A 23,362-nucleotide genomic window follows, 5' to 3' on the forward strand; every position below is an offset into this window, starting at 1 on the left:
CGAAAAATTTAACAAAGTAAAAAGTGAAACTTCATCTAGAAAATCACTGAAACATTATTCAATCTCATAAAGTTGTATTCTAAGTGCAGCGGAAAATGATTCGTTTTGGGCAGGCGCTGAATGTAAATTTAAGCTCATACTTGACAGTTGGTACAATGGTAAAAGTTAAGCATCATATGTGAACACGTTAATATCGCAACATTATGCAGTCCTAGTTAAAAGTGTGTGTTTGTGTGAAACGGACATTTCTGCCACTAACAGCATGTTAATGAAAGAAATTCATGGAGCTTCATGTGGAAGAGACGCAACATGTATGGTTTGTATTCACATAATTCATAATACAAACTTAGCAAAATTTCTTTACAAACAATAAACAAGGGACTTAAAAGTAGTTGATGGAGATTGCTTCTCTAATTCTCTGGCATTGTACCTCATCAATATAGAGGGAGTTGGATTTGACCTAAGAAAAATTAAATAGCCCATGTTAGTGTTATGCTCAATGGAAATTTGTTAACTCGAGGTTAAAGGAAATGATTAAAATATTTTTATTTACAGTCGAAATAACTTTACTCGACAGACATTTTGCATTTTGGACCAGTAAGAGTACACTGAGTTTTCAGAAATCTTTAGTTAAGCAAAGCTGACACCATCCTGGAAGCCCAGAAAGGAATATATCCAAAGTAGAATTAAACATGTGTTTAAAAAACATAAACTCATATCAACTTGACTCAAACATTACAGATTTCATTTTATTTCCATGGTATTTGACCTAGATGTTAATGCACTACAGCTATTGCAGCCTGGGTTTTCTGTTGTTTGCCCAACTAAGTCGAGTTAAGAAGCTGCCACAGCACAATTCTTCAGAATCCCCAACAATAAACACTGCTACGCTCAACTAAACCTCATACTCAGCCCTAATTATTTCTGCCAACATATCTTCAAATTACCTGAATGTCTTCTTCAAGAAGAAGTTGATTGCGGATCAGTCCTTTTAGTTCAGCCTCAGCTTGGGCAAGTGTGCTTACCAACTGATTGATGCTCGTCTGGATTTCATTAACCTTTAAGAAAAATGATGATACAAAAATTGGTGTTGGTTTACGAAAACAGATAATTTCACAAACGGGGATGTGGTTTAACATTCGCAAAGTAATCGTGATAAAATTAAGTTGATTGAAACGGTTCATTTGAGTAGCCTCACTTCACTGATCAAGCGATACTGCACAGGATCTCTGCAAAGTTCAACATTCGGTCGCTGTGTGCGTTCGTTTAAACGGCTTTGTGATACCATCATTGGTCCTTTCTTATCTGCAATTGCTTTGTTCAGTTCAATGATGTTCTTCTCCATTGTACTTATTTCACCAAGGACCTGCAACCAAACTCTTTACATTAAAAGGTTTTCATGCATAAGATAGGAAGCATTAGTTGAATGTAAGAACTTACCACTTTTAGTTTTAAATTCAGATTGTGATTTAGTAGGTTCTAAACGTTTTGTGAGCGTTATGATCAAACCAGATGAAAAGCAAAAACTCCAAATTTTAACAAACCTTATCTAAGTGCTTCTCCAGTTTATCTTTGGCCATCTTTGTTTCGTCGATTCTTTCAGTTAGCGCAAGATTAACAGCTGCACATTGTGTCTTCATATCATCTGCAGTTTCTTTCAAGGAACCATCGATCAATGCACGTAACGCCACTGAACTGTTTCTTTCACGTTCAGCCTTTTCAATGTTGGCATTGCTGAAAGCCATCCAATCTTGTGGAGTAACAGAGCTATGAACCAAATAAATACAGGTAAAACAAAGCAAGGACACCAATAGTACGTTCTTTGTAGTGCAACAAAAGTGAAAAAACCTTTACAAATTTTGGAAAGCAAATGTCTAAAAACTAATTAATGCTTGTATTCATTTATTTTGTGAAAACTTATACCGTCAGAATGCTATTTACTTGGATTCAATCTTTACTACATTGCCGTGGAAACCAATTCCGGTTGTGTTATTGTGAAGTTCTGAGCAAAATGTATCAATGTTCTGTGCACTTGCTTTGTCCTTGAGATCTTTTTCAAGGTAATATATAGCTGACCGATTTCGTCTGAAACATACCAACACTGCAGAAATATACTCCCATATCTTTGGTTCTCATCAAAGCTAAGTTGAATAACTTGTTGTTAAACAATTAAATATAAACCATAAGATTTCATTTCGTTTTCAAATCTCAATAATATAAAGTACTGTTTAAAATACCTAAAAACGGAAAAAATATTACTAATTATCTGGTGAAAACAAACAAAATTAGCTGAACTGAATGTTACAGTAACTATCATTATTATTGAATGCTAAATAAAACTGATGACTTTTCAATAATGCAATTTGAATACCTTATTTGCTCAACAGCTTGTTCATGTGAACGCCTCAAAAGAGCCACTACACCCTGAATAACTTCTACTTCTTTCAAAAGCTCTTTTTCCACTTTATCATGAACCAAATCAATAGAAACACGTTGCTCTCTAAACAATGAAAAGAATTCAAACTTTGCAACTCTAGTTAGCAACGGCTTGTTATATGTGGTTATTATACAATTAAAACAACATACCTATTTAAAAGACATTGCTGTGAAATTGAAAGTGGCTCCTCACAAGCAGCAAGGGCCTTTTCTAATCTAGCTTTATAATTTAGCAAAGTGTCATTTTCTGTAGTCAGTTCTGTTAACTTCAACTGCAGTTCAGACTTCCAGAAGTTAATGTCTTCAATACGCTGAGCTGCAAACAAAAAAAAGCTTTTTTGTCTCTACATTGGTGCACATACAGTAACCAGCTGATGTTTTTAGAGTCAGCAAACTTGTTGCAAAATTTTTTAAAAACACATCAAAATATTTGGCAATTGGCATGTTTGACTAGCAAACTTAAAGTGCTTACTGCAGTTCAGATACGAGTCATTCCATTTTAATTCAGACAATGGTGATAACCGAGGTGTCTCAGATTATGATAGAATTTTGAAATATGATAAGAGGTGTGTGGCAATCAAGGCTATAATAAAAAATTTGTTCAAAATTTTTTCAAGTTATCCCATCTCAAACTTTCGTCAATAGGTGGCGATACCAGTTACTTTACTAATGAATGTTACATCATACAATAAAAATGGATAGTTATTGTATTTTTTATATTTTAAAGAGATTTTGACATTTGCGATTGATTTTAAATGCACAGAGTTTATGTTAATGAAACTGTTACCATGTTAACTGATTTAGTTGCAAATCAGAGACCAACTCAATTTATTTTACAGTAATATCGCTCTTGCTGAAATACAAGATGCACTATGAATATCATAAAGTAATATAAGAAACAGGATGTAGTTTGGCACTCTTAAGGATAACTTTATATTTCTTTATTTTTGAAAAAAAAAAGTTAACCTTAAGAGTGCCAAACTATATCCTGTTTCTTATTTTACTTTAAAATTTGGTTAATACGGTTCAGACAACATCAACTTAGTGGTATGAATATCACATGATAGACAACTTGTTATACAATGTATTTAATGTTTTAAACTGCATGTATAGAAGGAAAGTTTTCATTGATCTATCAAAAATGTAAATTAAGGATATTTTGTTCCATTGTAACTGTTATAGAAATACGGTATGCATACTGTCTGATACCATGATAAGTTATTTTGCAATATCGCTCTTACAAATTTTATTGTAACGTCATAACTTATAAAATAATACATGATTTGGCAATGAGTAGCTAAAATAGTACACTAATTTGAATCAGAAGTTCCAGCGTCATTTTAGGTGTTGGGCCAGTGGTTTTTAACCTGTTCGGGAATAGCCACTTGGCTTGCAGATGGGATTTGGTTATCACCTGAACATGTAAACAGGTTATTATTTAAAATAATGGATTTGCTATCCTCTGCGAGCGCTAGTATTTTTGAGGCCATAGGTGTTTTTTCACCTTCCTTTCTTTTCACTCATGGCATCTATTGTTTGCACCACATCATCAGCTACAATCCTTGCAATATTAAGTGCTACAAAAGCTACAGACAGCACTGTAACAAAACAATGGCCATATTGAAGAACATAATGGTCTGATTGTCAATGAATGGTCAAACACTGCAAGTTGTTTGATGTTAAGCACTGCAAGATAATAATTAATCGATGGCCTACTATCAACAAAGCAAATCACTCAATGCAGTTATACTTTTTTTCTTTTTCAAGCGCTGCTAATGTTCCAAATTTGTGGTTTATGCCTGCCAGGTTGCGTTTTTAATTGTATGTTTTCTTCTTCCGAATAAAGTATAACATGGTGTGTGATCAATTAATTATTTTTAAGGTGCAACGAATGACATTTAATGCCATTTCTACTTCAAGAATGTTTTTTTTTCACTAAATAAATGAACAAATTCTATTTTATGTAGTTTTATGTGTCAATTAATGCACTTGGTCGTTCTATGTAGTTTGAAAGCGTGGTCATTCTAGTGTTAAGCATGTTGTCTGCACTACAATGGAAAGGGTTCAGTTCCTTTTAGGTTAGAATTCGATTGTGGGTATGGACATTCAGTCTAAGCCGGAAGTGGGTAATGAAGAAAAAAGAAAAGACAACCACTGTACCATAGGCAGTATTATACTGTATGATACTAAAGAAGTTTCTAATAATTGATATTGCTATGGTATATACAAATTTGAATAGCTGATCACAATGAGACCATTGTATATGGTCCTCTTTAGTTAGATTTTTAATATACCACTAAGCAGTTTACGATACACATTTATGAAGTTTAACATCAAACCATTGCATAGCATTTTGTCTATCGTATGATATATTCATAGGTAACAGCCATATTTTTTGATATTTTAGCATAATATTATGAAAACATCACATTTATTGCAAAAATGTCATGCGCTCAGCACAAAAATTGCCACCTAATGGTAAATTTTTGAGATGATGATAACAAAACCTACAAATGCTGGACATTTGGTAAAACTTTGAGAACCTATGGTGTCATGATTTTCAAAAATTGTCTGAATTGAAATGGGATGGCCCATACCGGTGATAACCAGTACACCAAAAACTATCCGATTGGCTCAACATCTTACCGATTTTTTTGTTGACATCCCTTTGACTTCTCCTTGTCGTTTTTTCCACTTCCTCTATTAATCTTGAACTTTCATCAATCAATCTCTCCGATCGACATCTCTGATCTTCTGCATTGTGATACTTGATTTTGTTGGAGCTGTGCCACTCAGGAGGAGTAAACTTAGGAGGAGCTTGCACCAACTTTGCCATAATTTAATTTAAGATATCTTATATCTCCCACTGTGAAAATTATGTCTAGAGTATTAAATTTATAATGTTGTTTGGCAGATTACATTACTCACACCTCTAACTATTCTCTAATAACAGGTAGTTTGTGCATTTTAAGTTGTATAATATTTTTCTGCCCAATAGCTGATGCTGGAGGAAAACGAACATAACTCTTTACATATAGATTAATAATATTTTATTTGTTGATAAAAATTCTATTTTGTCTAGGATGTACCATTTCCCTGTTAACTAAGAAGTACCAATGCTATGCAAGTACTCCACATAAATTTTAAGCTCATGTTCACTGATACTAGCAGCTTATCCAAATTAGGGAAAGTGTGGCAGGTAAAAGGCATGTCAAACAAAAACTATAAAAGCAAATTTTGAATTTTGCTGATTAATATAGAATATTAATTTCTATACACTTATAAATTTTATAAGTATTATATGTATTATAATACATAAAAAAAACTTTTTGGTTCAAAATTAGAACATTGTGACAAAAGTAAATTCTTACTGAGAAAATTGGCTCATTTGGCATTTGGCCTTTGCAAAAGAATAATTCTCTGTGCAACAAGCATCAAAAAGCAGTCATAATATTAATTCCCTGCACAAAAAAGTTTGAATCTGAAACCAGTTTTAATGGTTAAAATAAACAAATTAAAATTTATACCGGTATATTACGGGGAAAAATGCTAGATTAAAATGCTAGAAAAATGCTTATTATGCCCACCTTGAGACCAGGCTGTTTTGGTCATACTATTCGAACGGTCACAATAACCAAAGCTGCTATAACACTGTTTAATTACAACAGGATTGATACAGTTAGGCACAAAATGACAAAAACATCAAATTCGTCATTTATTTCATTAACATTATAAATCAACATGAAAGTTGATGTCAATAAGTGAACTGAGAATGCACGTGGCACAACTGTCACTGTTACGCTGCATAATTGACACAAACAAATTGAAATAGATGGAAAAACTGGTCATAATATCCGAAGACTGGTCATAGTAAATGAGGAACTTTATACGGCAAAATTCGAGACCGTACCAAAATGATCATATAAAGTGGGTGGTCATATTATCTGTGGTCATATCAAGTGGATTATACTATACCAGAATTCACCAATGACACACAGACACAATGGGGGTTTTGATAAAATTACACTCTGTTAACCTGCCAGTGCAGCAGTTAGCGATAAAACATCATGGAAACTTACAATTATGCAATTTGGATTTGATAATCCACAACGTTACACTTGTGCTGAAACTTCAAATTAATACTTGGCCATAGTGGAAAGCATAGCAACTGCACCCGCATGACTTTTTAAGACTGTGCTTGGTGCCGATTGTCAACTTTAGGAAAAGATGTGAGGATCACTTTCGGAGACGAAAAAGGAGACGTTCACTTATGTTCTTCCAGTTTTCTCTTTCAAGACAAAAAAAGTATTTTGTCTCCTTTTTCAAAGATCTCAGTTTATCACCAAAAAAAGGGGGCTCATAGGCTTTGTGTTAGATTAGCCTTCATTGCATACTGAAAAATGCACCTAGTGTGTTTTGACTTGAGCTGTTCTGCACCCGGTTACCCCAATTTTAGCCATCCTGCATCTCCGAGATCTTGTCGTAGAGTGCCATGCTTTTCAGTCCGGTTACTGCGAAAGGCATTAACAATACTTGCTCCTCCAAAACAGCAATTCTGCGCCAGAAAATTGGCACAGAAGCCAAATTTTTGTTGCCATGGGTAATTGTGAATCATACCAACTTTCCAGTAGGACTTTTCAGTGCCCTGGTGAACATTTTCAAGTTTAGGTCAATATCAGAAAGCTTACTAGTCTAACTGGGCCAAGGATTTTTTATCTGTTCATTACTTTTTTCTATGCTTTCGATTTTTTTTGCACAGTGGATTTCTCTCTCAACTCAAGGACAAAAAATTTTCCAATCAGGGTTTAAGTCATGAAAACACTGTTAAGGTAAACCAACTTCTTCAGTAAGAAGGTGAATATTGCAATGCATACAAATTTCGTTTTTATATAGGCTGATAGGCTAAACAATTAATAAAGTTTCAATGTAAAACAAAATTTTATGCGAAGGCAACAGCAAAGGCTACTTCCTACCGGTACGTTATTATACGTACAGAAACGCAAATCCATCACTTAAACTTTAACTACCCATTATAAAAATAGGAGCTTATTTCAAAATCCATACTGCCATAACTTCATATACAGCCAAAGTTCATATACAGCACTTTACTTAAAGACTTAAATTGCTCCAGAAAAATAAATACAGATTAACAGCTGGCCTAGATATTTTAACTATACAAAGCAAATTAAATGGTAAATGTGTACAAATTAAATGCTAAAACCCACCTTTCTACAGATATCTTACTACTCCGCCTTGTTTCTTTTGTTGCGTATCAAGTGACAGGCGAACACATTCCCTTTACTTCTGTACTTATTAAATCTCTTTTAAGCGGTATTGTAACACCTCACCAAATGAGACGCGGTTCCGTTGCTAGGTCACGTTTTCTTGACGACTTTAAAGGGACACAATCCAACTTTGTACATAGAAATCAAACTGGTGGCGAAAGCTTGTTTAATGAAAGCTTCAAGAATGGTACTCATGAAAATATAGTAATTGATTTTTTTCAATCGTATTTTTTGTATGAACACAGCAAAAAAGCATTTATAAAAATTTCCTGGTTATTTTTATTACCGTTAGGTTAGTTGTTAGTATGGTATGGTGGTATAACAATTTTTGTCCACGGAAGGATGAAAGTTTTTGTACGAGTACGATGAACTCTCACCGTTCGAGCCCCAATCAACTAGTTTGTGTTTAGTACAAATTCCGATGAATATACAATTTTAGTTATTTTTAGTGAATTGCTTTTTTTGTTATGTTATCCTAACTCGAAACTGTTAAACAGAGGCAAGCGTTGTGAATACCTTACTCACGCCAAGGGTATTACAACGGTAGCGCAACTGGGAACCGAACCCGGTTAGCATATTTACGAGCCAGGCATGTTAACCGCTCTACTATATCTACTAAGATAGGCGCATTTTTGGCAATACAGTGTGAATCCTCTTATAACGACTCATAACGTACATGGAAATTCCGGTTACAGTTATTGTTTGAGACCGCCAGTGTAACGACCATCATGTCCTGACTACCCTAGGCTATTATGTTTACCTTTTGACATCAAAGTAACCAAGTTAAATTACAGCTGTAAACTTTTATCGATGTTAAAAATTATGTCTTTTTCTGTATGGTAGCGTTAACTCATAAAACATTGTTTTGAAAGGCTATTATTCGCTTGTAAGCATAGCCTACACTCTAGTCCTAGTAGTTGATGACTTACGTATATCGAACAACTAACTGATATAGAGCAACGAACTTTCAAGAATTTTGTTGATAAAAGACGGTGCGGTGACTGCGGTCTCTATTTTGCCAATTCAAGCGGCCGAAAAAAGTGCATTACCAAATTTATCGACAACAATCTTATTGCAATAATTACGGTAATAGATGAATAAATAACGTTTTCTAGCCTCCATCAGTCCCATACCAAACACATTTTTTACCTGTTTATAGGTGAATTGTCTGGCGAGTAGCGATATTCATCAAACAAAGTGAGCTCTATTTGCTTAATTTCAGAAAAGAAGCCTTAACTCACACATGTGTTTAAACTTAGGGCGGACAAATTTACAGCGATCTCTTAGCGAAATCGAGTAAATAGCATTACAACTTCTTATGCTGTGTTTAGCTAAATGGCGTTCCATCTAAATTTTACATGAATGTATTAAGCTATTATCTGAATTTTGTGCTTGTCGTTATAGATTTCTAATCGAGCAGACCAGGATAGTTTATAATCTAACATACAGGGATAGACGATTCTACAACATTAAGATTCTTTAGTTGGTAATCAGGTTTTAATATAAACATTATTATGTGGTACATTTTATCCCAAACTTACTTTAACCATAGTGCGTAACTGTTCAACTCTATGTTTGTATGTTGGTAAAAGCAATGGTGCCATTTTAGCGTCATACAAGCTTAGTGTGTGCTACTGTGTGTTTTATGAGACTTACCAAAACTACCTGTACTGTATCAAATGTCTGGATGTTGCATTTCGTATTGATAGAAGTTTAGACAGATGTGATGAGCAGCATAGTTGTCTTCCTGGCTGGATTTCTTGTGTGTTTGATTGTTCAGGGAATTTGCAAAGCAAAATGCAAACAAAGATATGCTTATGCGATGTTGTTCACCGTAACAATCGGATTACTGTATTACTATATGCCCGAATGTGGGCACGGACTGCGTGTTGAAAAACAATCTTTCTTAAAGGAAACTTTGCTGACCGATAAGACAAGGGTCCATGATGTAATACAACCCGTGATGTTGAAATTTCTTGAAAGTGTTAGCAGCTTTCCTGTACCTGCTATGCATGATATTGATAATAAAGACAAAAATCCTAATCAACAAAAAGAAATATATGCCGGTGAAAAACAACACAACGCCAGTGAGTCTTGAGGTGTTTTTGTAAAATTTTCTGTAATATTCGAAGCATGGCGGACAAATTGTTTCTGCAATTTCAGGTAAAATAATCGACTATGTAGCTGAAACTAACCCTCATGATTCTGCAAAGAGTCCAACGATACAGGACAGTGAAGAGAGAAATGCAGAAAAACAACAGGACCATGCAAAAATTTTTAAGCATGTAAATTTTTTTGAGAAATTTGGTACGGAGGACGATTTGCAAAGCTACGTTTTTGCACATGAAAATCCAAAGAACTTCTTATCTTCTTTGAAAACTAAAGGTTTGTAAACACTACAGCATTGGAATTAACTTAGTTAGTTTTTCTGCAGCCTTATTTCAATAAAATTGTAATAATTTAATAAAGGTTTTTAAAATTCGTATACTCTGTACGTAGAAGTCGAACAAGAGATTCAACATTACCTTTCATGGTGGGAGACTCTTGAATTGCCAAACTATCCTCAAATATGGTACTTTGGACGAAAGGCAAACAAGACTGTCTATAATCAGAGTGATCCTCTAAATTATGGTTTCGATTATATGAAGGAAGGAGACCGAGAAAGTAGATTGCGAATAGTAAGACAAGTCCAAATAATAAACTATAAAGATAATTTTTACGCTTAAATGCCGTAGAAATTGTGTAGTAGCTTTTTGTGCTTAAACAAGTTTATTTTTATATTTCGATATTGGTCTAATATTTACTGAAAGTTAGCAAAGATAATTTTGCTGCTTGAAGATACATCCTATTGCTTGACAGGTTAAAGGAGATCACATTGCATTCAGATACGAGATCATTCGAAAACTTGGAAGTGGATCTTTCGGTACAGTCGTACGAGCTCTGGATCACGCACTCCCCGCAGACAATGAAAACCTCGAGGTGGCGATAAAGATACTTCATAATGATAGCTCAGCGTGAGTAAGCTACAAATTACGAAAAATCATTCATGCAGGATTGTAGGTTATTTTTCAACATATTTTGGAATTTTTATTATAAATATGACTGCTTTATTGCAGAAAAGAGTATTTCAAACAGGAAATTGATATGATGAGATTAGTGAAACAATCCACAAGGAACCCGGAACGTTTTCCAAACATTTTAAAAACGTTTTATTTTCGAAATCATTTTTGCATTGTTTACGAACTGTTGGGGTAAGCATTAAGCATTGCTGAAAATAATTAGACCAATTGCAATCTAGTTACGTAAAACTGGCGGCGTCATTTTATTCAGAAAGACATTGGACGACGTACACAATGAACCAGTACATGACATGGATACATTAAGAAAATACACAAAAGACATTTTACTTGGTGTTGTTGATCTACATAAATCCCATATTATACATGGTGACCTGAAACCGGTAAATCACCATTTAAAAAATTGCCTGAACTTAAATGAAATTCTACGACCCATGCTTAACAGCTGTTGTGTCTGCAAATCACGTTTCTGCTTAACTATTTCCTATTATTGCACAATAATATACTTGCAGGACAATTTAATGCTAGCTCCGAATTGTAATGCTTCATGTGATGTTTATGTGAAGGTTGCAGACTTTAATCTAGCTTGCATTCAGAACTCTACTGGTAGGTGTAAATCACTTCAGCATGTCTGTTGAACTAGTGTTTGGTTCAATGCATGTATGTTATATATGAATCATTTTTGTTCAATATTTTTGACAAAATTTTCTTTAGATTATACTTGTCCTGGACGGTATTTCCAAACTCGATTTTATCGAGCTCCTGAAGTAATACTGGATATACCCTACGATGAGACGGCGGACATGTGGAGTGTTGGTGTGATTGTGGCCGAGCTATTTCTTCACAAAGTTCCGTTTTACGGAGAAAGTTCTACCGATCAGTTAGCAGCCATCATGGAAGTCATAGGTCTTGTGCCTGCACATATGGTCGAGCAGTCACCTCGGATTCATACTTATCAACGTAAATTTGCTGTAGTTTCTTCGTAAAAATTCTGCACGAAGTAACGAAATTGCCCTCAAATGTTTTAAACAGTCTCCCCTTTTTTAAGAAATCGTTTGAAACATATTTTTAACAATAAGTTTGATAACATTTTACATCTTACAAAATAAAGTTAAAATTATACGATACATGATGATTGATCAGTTAAAGTATATATTGTATAATGATTTAAAATCACAAAACGCAAAACTCTATATATAGCTAATGATGTATATGCTTCCCTGTAATAATTGGAATTTAAAACTTACATTTTTATTTCATATTATATCTTAAATCCAGAATGTACATTACGTCTCCGTGTTGAGTTCTTGTAAGGTTTTATTTCAAATTCCCAGATGCAATTTGTTACAAATGCAAAAACGGATTTGAAAGAGTCCCCTATCGCAAGCCCCTCGAAAACGTTCTGAAAGATGCACCCGATGTACTCCTCGACTTTATCAAAAGATGTTTGAAGTAAGTTTTCTTTATGCTGTAAACATTAGGATGGCGCCTTTAAAGCGAACTGCAAGAGCTGTTTTCTGTATCAGCTTTGCAAATGGTGCTTGTCATAAGGTTAAATGTATATTGCTAATATCTTATACAGAGAAATGTTATTTTTTGTCCCTTTTATTTTCAAATGCTTAACCTTCAAGATGTTATTATTTTCTTCTTAATAAGTTTGCGAAGCGCTTTCACATAGGGACAATATCGTTTTTTCATTTCCAATACACGATCGTTGATTGTGTCATTCTTTTTAAGGCTGGATCCCAAACAACGCATGACATCTTTCGAAGCCTTACGTCATCCTTTTATTTCGGCGCAAAAACTAACAAACAAAGAGAAAACTAATGATTGAAAATTTCTTCATCAGGGTTACTCATGTTTTTAAACTGGTGGAGGCAGTAACTCTGTAGATCGTCAGTTACCAAGCGGAAAATTAACCTGCGCGAAGCAAAAACGCTGTGCTTGGAGCAGAAAGTTTGCGATGTTGTCGTAATTGTTGCAAAACAAGCGTTTGCTATTGGAGACCATTGGCTCCCCAGCCTTACGTCACCCACATTGTTGAGACCTTCGCGTCCTTGTGTTTTGCGCTCTGCGGTTTTAGTCATTTGCTACCACGCACGCGACGGTACCATTTGCATAGAATGAAAAATATCTCAACTTAAGGCTGTCTTTTTAATTAGTTTACAACTTCATTTATTTTTTAAATAAGGACGTTTTACGGTCAAAAACAAACGTGCGAACATCAGAAACCTTAGTAATTGCAAAAAGTGACAATAAATGTCAATTGTTGATTTGGCAAGCAAATATAGCACAAATGAGGAGGACAATCCGACTCGGTAACGAAGTAGTAATGCAGTGCTAGACTCGCAAGTCGCAACGAAAAGGCCTGTGTTCCATATAACCAGCGGCGCTATACATTTATAATACCAGTGCTGTTCAGTGACTTTGGTAAACATTCCCAAACTTAGGCAAAGTAATACAAAAGACATAAAAAGAAAAAATCAAAAAAGTGTGTGTTTATCGACACCTGCACTACTTATGTAACTGTGGCTCGAGGAATGAGAAGTCATTGCCTAGTATTGCGCCATCGCCTGTATTATTGTCGTGTATTGTCTTGTATTGCCGTGCACGGGTCTTTTTCAGTTCAATGATAAAGATTATGATACTATACCATGTATTTCCTCATGTACTGAATTTACACGCACGAAGTCACGCAAGTGTGCGTAAAGGAGCATTTCTACATAAGCATACATTTTCGTTTAGGAATGTCATGGCTTATAGTGGCTATTTAAATTATTGAAAATAGTTCAAACAATTATATATTCTGAATTCCGTATTTTTGTACCAAGTCATTATTCATTAACATCTCTTGTTTTATATAAAAACATTTGGACGCTGTCTTGTCTTTGCTGTAATTTTATGTCGAAAACTATAATGCTGTAGGCTACTTAATCAGCAATAACCTAAACCATAATTTGGTTTTCACTTATTTTGACCCGTTGTGCTTGCGCCAGTGTGTATAGGCTACATTTTTTTAAACAATGTAGTCCAGCATTGACGGGATCGGTTTTCCTGGAGCCCAAAATTAGGGGTTCGACACGTGATCATGTTGAGCTTGGTACGTCGTTGGTCCCGAAACAAATTTTGTATAGATTCCAAAACTAAAACTAAATTATAAGAAACTGGCTTCAAATGTTATTGCGCCAAAGCGAAAAAGTCAAGGAAAACTGTCCATTTGAAGAGTTTAATTTAGTCAATCGAACACAGCTGCCAAAGATGACATACATACTATTGAACAAGCGTAAACGATCATTGCACAAAATTCGAAGTCATTAGATTGGCTAAAATTTAGGAAAAATAACTTAAAAACTAAACTGATAACATGCAATAAATTAATATAGGTTAAAACATGAACTGCTTTGTTGTAATGTAGCAACATAAGCGCATATATATACGGCGACTATACATCATTGTCTGCATCGTCCTGAAGTTTTGGCGGTTGGAAGCCAATGTCGACTCGATGTTTTTCAGCGTGTTTTTCCCAATAATTTTTCGACATTCCTAACAGACTATTAAGTTGTTCTTGAATATTTGAAATTTTCTTTTCCAATTCTTGTTGGTGACTCAATTTGAGACGGTTGACCTCATCGGAATGGGCGGCTTCTAAATCACTACCAATCTGTTTCTGCTGATTACCAATCTCATGCATCTACAGTATAGCACAAGGCATTTGGATACTTTTTTGCCGTAAAGCATTATGAAAGTAACTATTTCACCGCTATAGCCACCGCTACTTCATCGCTATTCATGCAGCCTATATTTAAAAATTGAAGGTGTAAGAGTAGGAAAATGAACACGCAAAGACTTGATTTTAGTTATTTCGGTTCAATAGAAATAAAGTATGAATTAGATGGTAGATTTAAGTTAGGTTTAAATTACTATGTTATAAACGTTAAGCTGGGTTAACAAGAAACAGTGAAAAATAGTTTTGGACGTACAATTTTTTCGGTGAAATTTTGAAAGGCAATCATTATTCAGTACAATTTACATCAACTTTTGCAAGTATGAAGATATTTCGGATTAAAAAACTAAAAGAGTTTCAACTGCAACAGTTGAAAAAGTTTCAACAAAGCCACACGCATACAGTTTTACAAATGTCGCCTTTAAAACCAGCACAACAAACAACAGGTTGTGCCAGTAATTGTGGTCGGTCATTCCAACTCACGGACGATTTAAACTAGGACAATTCAAGCCATAGACGCTAGTTGGGTCGTCCTGGGTTGAATAGTGTGGGGCTGAATCGACCAGGAACGTAAGTAATAAATGAGAACAGCTTCCTAACTTTAACTTAGCTCGATTTAGATTCTAGAGTTATGAGTGTATTAGCTTTACGAAACAAGGCCTTTACAGTTTTGTAATTTTGTTTTTTTAAACAGAAATGGTGTACGGGGGTTTGTGTAGGCTATACGCACCTGCACGTCGTATTGCTTCCTAAATCTGTTTAAGTCATTCGCGTGAAGTTCGTCCAGTTCTCCGATTTCCAATGTGTGCACATGTCCAAGCCAAACTATATCTGTTTGAATATTTCAACGCGCATTAATATCTAGTTATACTTGCGTGTTTTCATACATGGAAATACTAGTAACGCATTTTACCCAAAAAACGTCACGACTTTATGAATAATACAGTAGGCCTTATATGTAGTAACAAATTGGTATAAGGCCTTTATATGCTGTACATTAAAATGTAGGCATAATTCACTAATAACCAGCTCACCTAAAATCAGTAATGAGCAAAGAATGGAAACGGCAAGAAGTAACTCAAAAACTATTGGAATTTCACGTCTCGCTTTACCCAAGCTTTTGCAAAATCTTGAACAGCAACCACTGCAACATCGACATTTCACAGGAGGATATGACATTGTATGTACAACTACAATTTTACAACTACCGTCAAGTTATTGCATAATCAAAAAAACTTAACTGATAAAAAAGGTTAATTTCATCAAAAGGTAATGTACAAGAAACTCAATAACAACAATATATCTATATTACAGTGGCTAATGAACATAGCAAAGTTATATAGCATTGATTTTTCCAGAAAAGATAAGTACCCGGGTACCCTGAATAAGTTAGTGGCAAGCGCGAAATCAAGTTTACTTTAAAGCAAAGAAGATTTCTCAATAAGTAGGTCTATGCAACTAGGACAAAGACATTTTTAATAATATTCAGTAGTTAAGCAATTAGCACCAACATTTGGATAAAAAACGCAAATTTGGCGCTAATTATAAGATACGTGGTGACAATGATGACGTTTACAATAATGAATTCCACATGCATGACGCATATCTTTGATCAAGTATGAATATAACGGAAATATTTAATGCGGGGTAGATTTATTTAAAGGCTATGCTCTTTAATTTAAGGTGAACTTGTTTTTAGATCACCTTTGATTTTGAAAAATCAAGAAAATATTACTACACTATAACATTTGGGCTGAAACCTTTAGGAGCAACCATAAAACGCTGAATGACTGGAATCTCCGAACAAATATTTTATACAAAAAATTCAGAACATTTCAGTTAAATTTGTTTCCTCAGCTATAAAAACTAGCGAAAACTGAAATCATTGAAAGCTGCTTCTTGTTTTTACGTACAGCATGCCGTCTCTGTGTCACCCCGAGTTTACTTCTTTTTTAATACGAATGAAGTGGAACAGAAAACTGGTAACATCACATATACATGTCAATACGACGTTATGGTTTGTGGAACTTATCGAATGCGTCACAGTCACAGACCACTTACAACGAAAAATAGGCGTGGGCAAAAAACACTGAATAAAATCCAGGAAGCGATAATTCAAGAAAACTTTAGGAATTTCACGAATTCATATGAAACAATGAAATACTGTAAGGACTTGTTTCGTCTCCTCCGCACTGTGACAAAATATAAAATGATTCATTAATTAACTTTTTAAGAAATTACTGTATAAGAAACTGTAGACACCTGACCGAGATAGCCAAGAAACTTTTGCATTGGCCTTACTCAAAGTTAAGAAATTTTCCTCGCTGGTTACTTGCATAGGTTGCTGTCAGTTATGCTGATTTTAGATGCCACTTGTATACCCTTACATCTATAGTAAAATCCAATTTCGTTGTTTTCTTAGATGAAAATGGCTATGAATCAGTAAGTGAGCATCAGTAAGCAATAGCATCAGAATGAAAATCAGTAAGCAATAGCACAGCCCTAAAAACGTTATGCCCAAAGTAGAAAAACTAAAGGCCAAGTTACTAAAAGCTTCAACCCAAAGTTTGTTATAAAAATTGTAAGCCTTTCTGCTTTGTTATTTTCCCCGTCCATTAGCGCTTGCTATTCCCACCTGGTCTGATTTTTTGTATCTCCCAGCCAATGACGACAAAATTTGATGGTCGATTGATTGAAATGTGAATATTTTAAAATAAAAGTACAAGTAGACGTGTAAACTGTCTGCTACAAAAGTTTCGGCATCGTTGGCCCTCGTTTCTGAAACTGTTTCATAATCATAATATTTGACAAGTGTGTACAAAAATTTATAGATGACGGATTGGAGACTCCAGCAAACTTTTTTGAGTCTAAAAGGCCGTACACTTTTTATGCAAACATATTGATTTTAAGATTGGAATTTTGCTCTAAATGTTCTGCTGTCCATCATCAGTCCATCAGTGACAAACTGAGGTGACTAATTAAATCTAGGTATACTGTAGCAGTTTTTCCCGAAAAGCGTGTTTGATGAAGCTACTGACAACGATCAAACTGCTATACAACACCGACAAAAAAGGTACTTCTATACATTTGGACAAACGAATGTAGAAAAGGAGCGCATATGCTTCACATTATCTGATGTTAGCCCATTATACGTTTCTCCATCGCTTATTCAAACAGTATAATTGTTTTCCATTCCACGCTATTTATTTTTCTGGACGAGAACTCTTGCCTCAAGCAACATGGAAACCTGCAATTTGACAATAATAGATTACTTAGTTTTACTTCACCTGTAGCTGTCTCAGCAACTAACTCGTTTCTATTATACTCAGTGAGTTGTTGAAGTCTTCATAAAATCAACCGATGTGCATATTTGCAACTGTAATCAACTAACACTGCGGCGTTTAACCGTTGTACAGTATTCACCACTTCGTTTCTGACTTCTGACTCTTCTGATCGCCCTTTCAAAGTAAAGAGATGCGAACAAGTTTGATAATACTAATAAAACAAATGTCCATTTATCTTCGATTAGGATCATTTTGCGAAGTTCTCGAATTTAATAAGTATTGATTTTCTCAAGCGAGTCACAGAATTACTTCGCCACCTACCTTGGCAAGAATCTGCAATATTAAAAGATATAATGGTGCTGAAACAACCCGAAGACCTAATACAAAAACGTCGAGTAACGACAATTTGCTGTGTACACATACCACGATAAGCTCTCTTCATCGTACAATTATTTAATTACTCTAGACCGTTTTAAGTCTATATTTCAGTCTGTCTGTATTAGCAACAGTGTTCTCAGGACATTTGATATAAATCCGTAGCAGGGGTTTCGTTTCAGAAAAAGCAATACGCAAAAAATTTCACTCTCAAAACACTTTTCATGATTTATCGCGCATGCAGCGAAGTAAGAGCTGTTGCCGGTCGATTATGCGTTTACACACCAACAGCTGACACGCACGCACATACGCGATGACCAACACAAAAAGAACCCAGGCAACTTAGTTGACAAAGCGGTTAGTCGCGTTTCACAGCGACAGCAGCCCCAGGCAAAAAAAAGTGCGAGGTTGATGTTTACGCACAAAGCGTACGATTGCCTGTACCTTTGCAAGTTTAGACATGTTTTATTAGTTATAAAGCAGTACATTTCGTTTAACCCTTATATTTTTTTTAAACGGGTGTGCTAGAATTGATTTTTGCTTACTTCATTCTCGAGGTTAACATCGCTTATGTTTTTCCATGTACAAGTGCAGTGGTTAGCTGAAGCAGTAGAAGTAGGCTTACCTCGTTCTTACTTCAGTACTAAAACCTGTTAACAATTATAAACTGCCTGTATTACATGTTTTGGTGCAGTTTTGGTTGCGTACTTTTGAGTATTGATTTGGCATCAGAACACTGTACTGCCAAGCTTTCACAGGCTCTTTACTGGTAGGTCTGCGTGAAAATTTGCGCTCTTTGAGTATAGCCCTAGAATACAAACAGTAATTCGATCCAGCAAATATTTACATAGGCCGGGTCCATGTCCAAATGATCACTTCAAGTCAAACGTTGCAGCTACAAAAATAGCTTGCACTTTCACTAATGATTATATTTAATTTAACAACTTTCATACAATAGCTTATACAAGAGAGATTGAGGCTTTTCAACCGAGCTAACCGGAACTGAAGTCATTTCAGACAGTATTTTCATTGTCGTAATCTGACAGGATATCTACACAACTTTGTTACTGTATTCTACACAACTGTATTAGTTTATATCTCATATTATATCGACAGCTTTTTGGGAACATAAAGCGTTAAATAAATTGGTTGTTTAGTTTATACCGTCTATCCGATGTAGCATTCAGTGCACTTGTGTAGAAGCACTTTTCGTTGTACTGAACGTCAGATAGTATGTATTGTGCTAGGCTAGGTCGCACGCTTCCAGGTTTTATCATGCGTTCTTATATTATTTATGTGAATGTGATCGCAATCAATGCTTGCTGCCAACAGCATTCATTCTGTGATACTAGTAATTGCCAAAGTTGTATAGGTTTCCTTAATGTGGCTAAAATTTTGCAGGAGTTGGAATTAAGTTATAAGAATCTCTTTGGTGCGCTTGTTACATTATTATGAAGCGTTGCAAGTGCGACATTTGTTCCTATGGTAGCTTCTAAAAGATTCCTGAAGGACACGCCATGTCCTTTCTGAAGATACTGGTCATTGTCTTACTGTCTATTGCTACCCTAGGCACAATAATTAATTGTAAGTAAATAAATGGTTCGAGGGATGCTGCCATGCTTAAAATTGTTTATAATAACTTGCGATACAGCTTTGCACCTCTCTGAAGGTTATTGTACTTTTGCGAAACTTTTGTTGTACTTCATGAAATTTACATTTCATTTGCATTTCTCGGTTCCACGCGCATTGTACACGGGATGATATCCAAATGCAAAAAAATTACTCGGATTGGTTCAACTCTGTCATAAATTTGAATAGCTTTGTTTGAATTGCTGCCAAAGTGGTGATACATCATACAGATATGTATATAATTTGGGCAGGCTTATAACTTCATTACTTCTGCTTCGCCTCCTTAAAACAACTTTCCCAGTCGAAAAAACGACATCCCGACTTCTCCTGTAAAAATCTGCAGAAACTCATCTGAAAAGCACTTTTTGTTGGTTTAAAACGTGTAATAATCTATATTCTTGTCTGCGTTTTGGCCCAGTATAAGGCTATTTAAAATAATGCAAAAGAACAAACTTAAATATACAAATTGCATTGGATTATTTAATACTTTTGTATTTCAGGGGTATTAAAAATTGAAGAAGAAGGTGTGAAAGTGACCGAGAGGAACACGCAGATCCGAATTGAACAAATCCGTGAAGAATGCAAACGACAGATTGTCGAAAACGAGGAGTTTTTTAAACAGAAATGGGAAAAACAAACCAAAGAGGTTTGATATTTCTCAGAAAATATCAATTGTTAATTTGCGCGAACGTCGTTTGATGTTGCATCGAACTTGGTCGCCGCAAAATATTCCAAATACAGCAGTTGTGTTGTTTTGCTGCTTAGTTTGAGAATCACCAAACGAAGGAACTAAATGAACAAGAGGACCAGCACCATAATGAAATAGCGGAAGCCGATAGAGCTCATAACACCGCTATGGATTTGTTGAAAGGCAAGTTATATACTTAAGACTGTGCAAAGCACGTCATTTTTCGCTTGAGCGTGTTTATATAAGTTTGAAATAAGAGAAGTATTTAAACCACAAGATTGTTTGGTACAAATTTAATTTCTATTTCCATAAATCCATCTCAAATACATTCATAATTGAATTTTCATATAATTTAATTTGCGTTTATTTGTTTATAAACGTTTATGTGGTGCGTAACCACCTGACCATTGTAAAAATTTACAAGAGCATTAAAATTCAAAAAATTTAATTGCAAATTGGGCAATAGTAAACTGCATGTCATTGATCGTTGCACCCGTTGTCACCTTGTTGCATTGCGATAGACTGGGAACTATAAGACGTTTGTGAAGTGCAAAGAAATGAAGTTGTTATTATGAGACGAAAACATTTTCCACCCTGACATGAAAGCTTCATCCATGCGCATAAGCCTGACTACCAAAAAATCTTGTAGGTAGAAAATAACAGACGAGATTACAATCACCAATGAGCGCTTGCTCAGGAATTCGTTTTCATTGTTTTGGTGACTGATCATTGTTTAATATGAAGGCGGTCTGTTTGATCAAGGCGTGACCTTGTTTAATGTCCAAAACGAAATATGGAAGCATTCTATTTGGCGCACAGCGATGTATTCAAGTCATTTTGAGATAACCATTATTGTCTATTTTTGGTAAAAAGTAAGCTACCCCCACTATGTGATTGGCCGTAGATATTTGAGACTCAAGTAATTTAACGGAACGAGCAAATATTACTGTCTGTATATATCAGTGGTTTTTTCTTCATTCTTTTGATTTCTTAAGCTCCACGCGAAATGTGAACCAACTTACTATTACAGTTGATATGAAACATATATAACTGTATTGTATGGTTGTATTGGTTGCTGTAATTCCACCAATCCTTTTTCTCAATGTCGACCTTCTTGTGCGTATAAATTGTCCGGTCTTTACGTGTTGGGTCGAAGTTTTTGGGATCACGTAATATTTCAAACCGAATAATCCCACCACAGAAGAAAGCATTTTAAAAATAAGACTTAACTTGTTGACAGTTCCAATATTTTTAGATTATTTTGCAGATTTGAATTAGTTTTAACCACATAGTATACACAAAAAATTTGTCAAAAATTTTTAGTTAGTATTCGTATTACAGAATTTAGATTATACCGGCGTTGAGAATAATTTATGGAGCCTCTCCAAAAGTAATGATGTGAGGCAGGTTAAATTTTTGTGTCACATAATACTTGCTGTTGCTTTCTGTGCAGAACAAAACGAAAAGTTGCGAATTGAAAAGGAACATTTGCACTTGAAACTGTTGAACATAACAAAGCACTACAATCAATACAAATCTCAAGTAAGCGACATTTTGTAAATTATTGCCAAAGTCATCATCTATTTGAAGTTAATCATCATGGAGGGAAAAGTTTGTTAAAATATTGTATCTCCTTATAGATGGAAGGAATTGGAGAAGCGCTTCGATTTCAGCTTCCGGAAGAGAACCTGGAGACTGAGAACAAGATCGATGATGTGACAGGAGGGAGGGAGGAAACGAAAGAAATCGAAAATAAACAACCTATAACCGATATTGAAGGCGGAGTTCAACCGACTTGACGAACTGGGAAAATCCGCGAAACTCGTTCCAGGACTGATATAGAATTATAGATCGTCCTTATAACACGTCACGAGTAACAACATTTATTCGAAAAACGGCACAAGCACATCTCCGTCCATCTACGGCCTACGCAATAGGTTTCAAACGGTGATCTCGTTTCAATATCGTCCGCCGAAACATTGCAATATTTGTAGCAAAACAGAATGCAGAAATAACCGTTGTTTTTTGTTTTCTATCGCAATGTCTTTGACGATTTTTTTTACTTTTACTGGTCCGCTTAAAATACATTATGATGCGCTATAATTAATACCACAACAGATTTGTATTTCAAAGTCAAAAGCATCCCTACGTCATACACATATGAACAGAACCCTTGAATATTTGTATTTGTTTTGAACTCACTAAATAACCCGTAATAGCCGTACAATTGATGCAATTGGTCCAATAATTAATTCAAAACCTGACGTTATTATAGAGGATGTACCAGTTTTTTGTGAAATCTTTCACTTGTATATGCAGTACACGTAGTACTATATTTATTGCGCTTGACACGCCTTGTGTTGCTGTCATCAACCTCTACCTTGGACTGCTGTGTAACGGTCAATTTATTTTCCCAATGGTTGCTGATTGTATTTGCTACCCAGCACCATTTTCTTACCAACCGCGGTGTTATGTCTCCGCATATTGCACTTTGCCAAAGTTTGGACCAAATCAACAAGCTTGGTCATTAACCAAAGCATAGAATTTTGTTCAGTTATTGCTAGTACATCATTGAAATAAGTTGGTCTTAATAAGAAATATGTGATGTACAGTAACTATATCCACGTGCGCAGTGGCGGCCTTACAGGTGGGGAGGTGGGAGGACGAGGTATGGTGTGACTTAAGTTTGGGGGGCTCAAAATAGCGAGAGACGTAGCAGTGTACCCTATGGGGTTCCGGATGCATAGTTCCCCGGAAATGTTTAAATTTACCTGGTCTAAAATGCATAAAATTTCACTTTTCTTTCAAAAAACAAACTGCCTGAGACTTGGTTTGTGCATTTCTTCATTGCATTGACGACCAAG

The 23,362-nt window shown here is 35.2% G+C and overlaps 4 protein-coding genes across 4 annotated transcripts; 2 read left to right on the top strand and 2 right to left on the bottom strand.

Annotated features, from left to right (window-relative positions):
• Window positions 1–294: 294 nt before the first annotated feature.
• Window positions 295–7,784, bottom strand: LOC143464592 (tektin-1-like). The gene is made up of 9 exons (XM_076962457.1): window positions 7,662–7,784; window positions 5,083–5,302; window positions 2,587–2,752; window positions 2,372–2,500; window positions 1,942–2,085; window positions 1,545–1,767; window positions 1,199–1,366; window positions 948–1,058; window positions 295–460 (listed from the first exon to the last, which is right to left on the bottom strand). The coding sequence occupies exons 2-9, from the start codon at window positions 5,270–5,272 to the stop codon at window positions 383–385; spliced, it is 1,209 nt and encodes a 402-aa protein (XP_076818572.1). The 5' UTR covers window positions 5,273–5,302; window positions 7,662–7,784; the 3' UTR covers window positions 295–382.
• A 1,532-nt stretch (window positions 7,785–9,316) lies between these two features.
• On the top strand, window positions 9,317–13,708 carry LOC143465645 (dual specificity tyrosine-phosphorylation-regulated kinase 4-like). The gene is made up of 10 exons (XM_076964047.1): window positions 9,317–9,808; window positions 9,885–10,106; window positions 10,221–10,399; window positions 10,581–10,735; window positions 10,838–10,972; window positions 11,052–11,181; window positions 11,311–11,404; window positions 11,513–11,758; window positions 12,133–12,250; window positions 12,536–13,708. Exons 1-10 carry the CDS (start codon window positions 9,448–9,450, stop codon window positions 12,630–12,632), a joined length of 1,737 nt encoding a protein of 578 aa, XP_076820162.1. The 5' UTR covers window positions 9,317–9,447; the 3' UTR covers window positions 12,633–13,708.
• A 302-nt stretch (window positions 13,709–14,010) lies between these two features.
• Window positions 14,011–18,447, bottom strand: LOC143465651 (uncharacterized). Its single transcript, XM_076964053.1, has 4 exons — window positions 16,824–18,447; window positions 15,557–16,714; window positions 15,253–15,353; window positions 14,011–14,489 (listed from the first exon to the last, which is right to left on the bottom strand). Exons 2-4 carry the CDS (start codon window positions 15,699–15,701, stop codon window positions 14,241–14,243), a joined length of 495 nt encoding a protein of 164 aa, XP_076820168.1. The 5' UTR covers window positions 15,702–16,714; window positions 16,824–18,447; the 3' UTR covers window positions 14,011–14,240.
• A 1,111-nt stretch (window positions 18,448–19,558) lies between these two features.
• LOC143465650 (uncharacterized) lies at window positions 19,559–23,113 on the top strand. Its single transcript, XM_076964052.1, has 5 exons — window positions 19,559–19,765; window positions 20,311–20,456; window positions 20,576–20,681; window positions 21,952–22,040; window positions 22,139–23,113. The coding sequence occupies exons 1-5, from the start codon at window positions 19,699–19,701 to the stop codon at window positions 22,295–22,297; spliced, it is 567 nt and encodes a 188-aa protein (XP_076820167.1). The 5' UTR covers window positions 19,559–19,698; the 3' UTR covers window positions 22,298–23,113.
• The last annotated feature ends 249 nt before the right edge of the window (window positions 23,114–23,362 follow it).

Source organism: Clavelina lepadiformis, chromosome 7, assembly GCF_947623445.1.
Source record: "Clavelina lepadiformis chromosome 7, kaClaLepa1.1, whole genome shotgun sequence".
Classification (NCBI taxonomy): Eukaryota; Metazoa; Chordata; class Ascidiacea; order Aplousobranchia; family Clavelinidae; genus Clavelina; species Clavelina lepadiformis.

What these genes read in the sequence shown, in the direction of transcription:
- LOC143464592 (XM_076962457.1), bottom strand. Translation starts at nt 5,272, where the DNA reads ATGGCAAAGTTGGTGCAAGCTCCTCCTAAGTTTACTCCTCCTGAGTGG. An exon ending in GGATGTCAACAAAAAAATCG is followed by an intron (nt 2,753 to 5,082) that starts GTAAGATGTTGA and finishes TTTTGTTTGCAG; the next exon opens with CTCAGCGTATTGAAGACATT. An exon ending in CAAGCTGTTGAGCAAATAAG is followed by an intron (nt 2,086 to 2,371) that starts GTATTCAAATTG and finishes GGTATGTTTCAG; the next exon opens with ACGAAATCGGTCAGCTATAT.
- LOC143465645 (XM_076964047.1), top strand. Translation starts at nt 9,448, where the DNA reads ATGAGCAGCATAGTTGTCTTCCTGGCTGGATTTCTTGTGTGTTTGATT. An exon ending in TGAAAAACAACACAACGCCA is followed by an intron (nt 9,809 to 9,884) that starts GTGAGTCTTGAG and finishes CTGCAATTTCAG; the next exon opens with GTAAAATAATCGACTATGTA. An exon ending in GAGAAAGTAGATTGCGAATA is followed by an intron (nt 10,400 to 10,580) that starts GTAAGACAAGTC and finishes ATTGCTTGACAG; the next exon opens with GTTAAAGGAGATCACATTGC.
- LOC143465651 (XM_076964053.1), bottom strand. Translation starts at nt 15,701, where the DNA reads ATGTCATATCCTCCTGTGAAATGTCGATGTTGCAGTGGTTGCTGTTCA. An exon ending in TTGCTCATTACTGATTTTAG is followed by an intron (nt 15,354 to 15,556) that starts GTGAGCTGGTTA and finishes ATATTCAAACAG; the next exon opens with ATATAGTTTGGCTTGGACAT. An exon ending in GGAAGCAATACGACGTGCAG is followed by an intron (nt 14,490 to 15,252) that starts GTGCGTATAGCC and finishes GCTATACTGTAG; the next exon opens with ATGCATGAGATTGGTAATCA.
- LOC143465650 (XM_076964052.1), top strand. Translation starts at nt 19,699, where the DNA reads ATGTCCTTTCTGAAGATACTGGTCATTGTCTTACTGTCTATTGCTACC. An exon ending in CGCTATGGATTTGTTGAAAG is followed by an intron (nt 20,682 to 21,951) that starts GCAAGTTATATA and finishes CTTTCTGTGCAG; the next exon opens with AACAAAACGAAAAGTTGCGA. An exon ending in ACAATCAATACAAATCTCAA is followed by an intron (nt 22,041 to 22,138) that starts GTAAGCGACATT and finishes ATCTCCTTATAG; the next exon opens with ATGGAAGGAATTGGAGAAGC.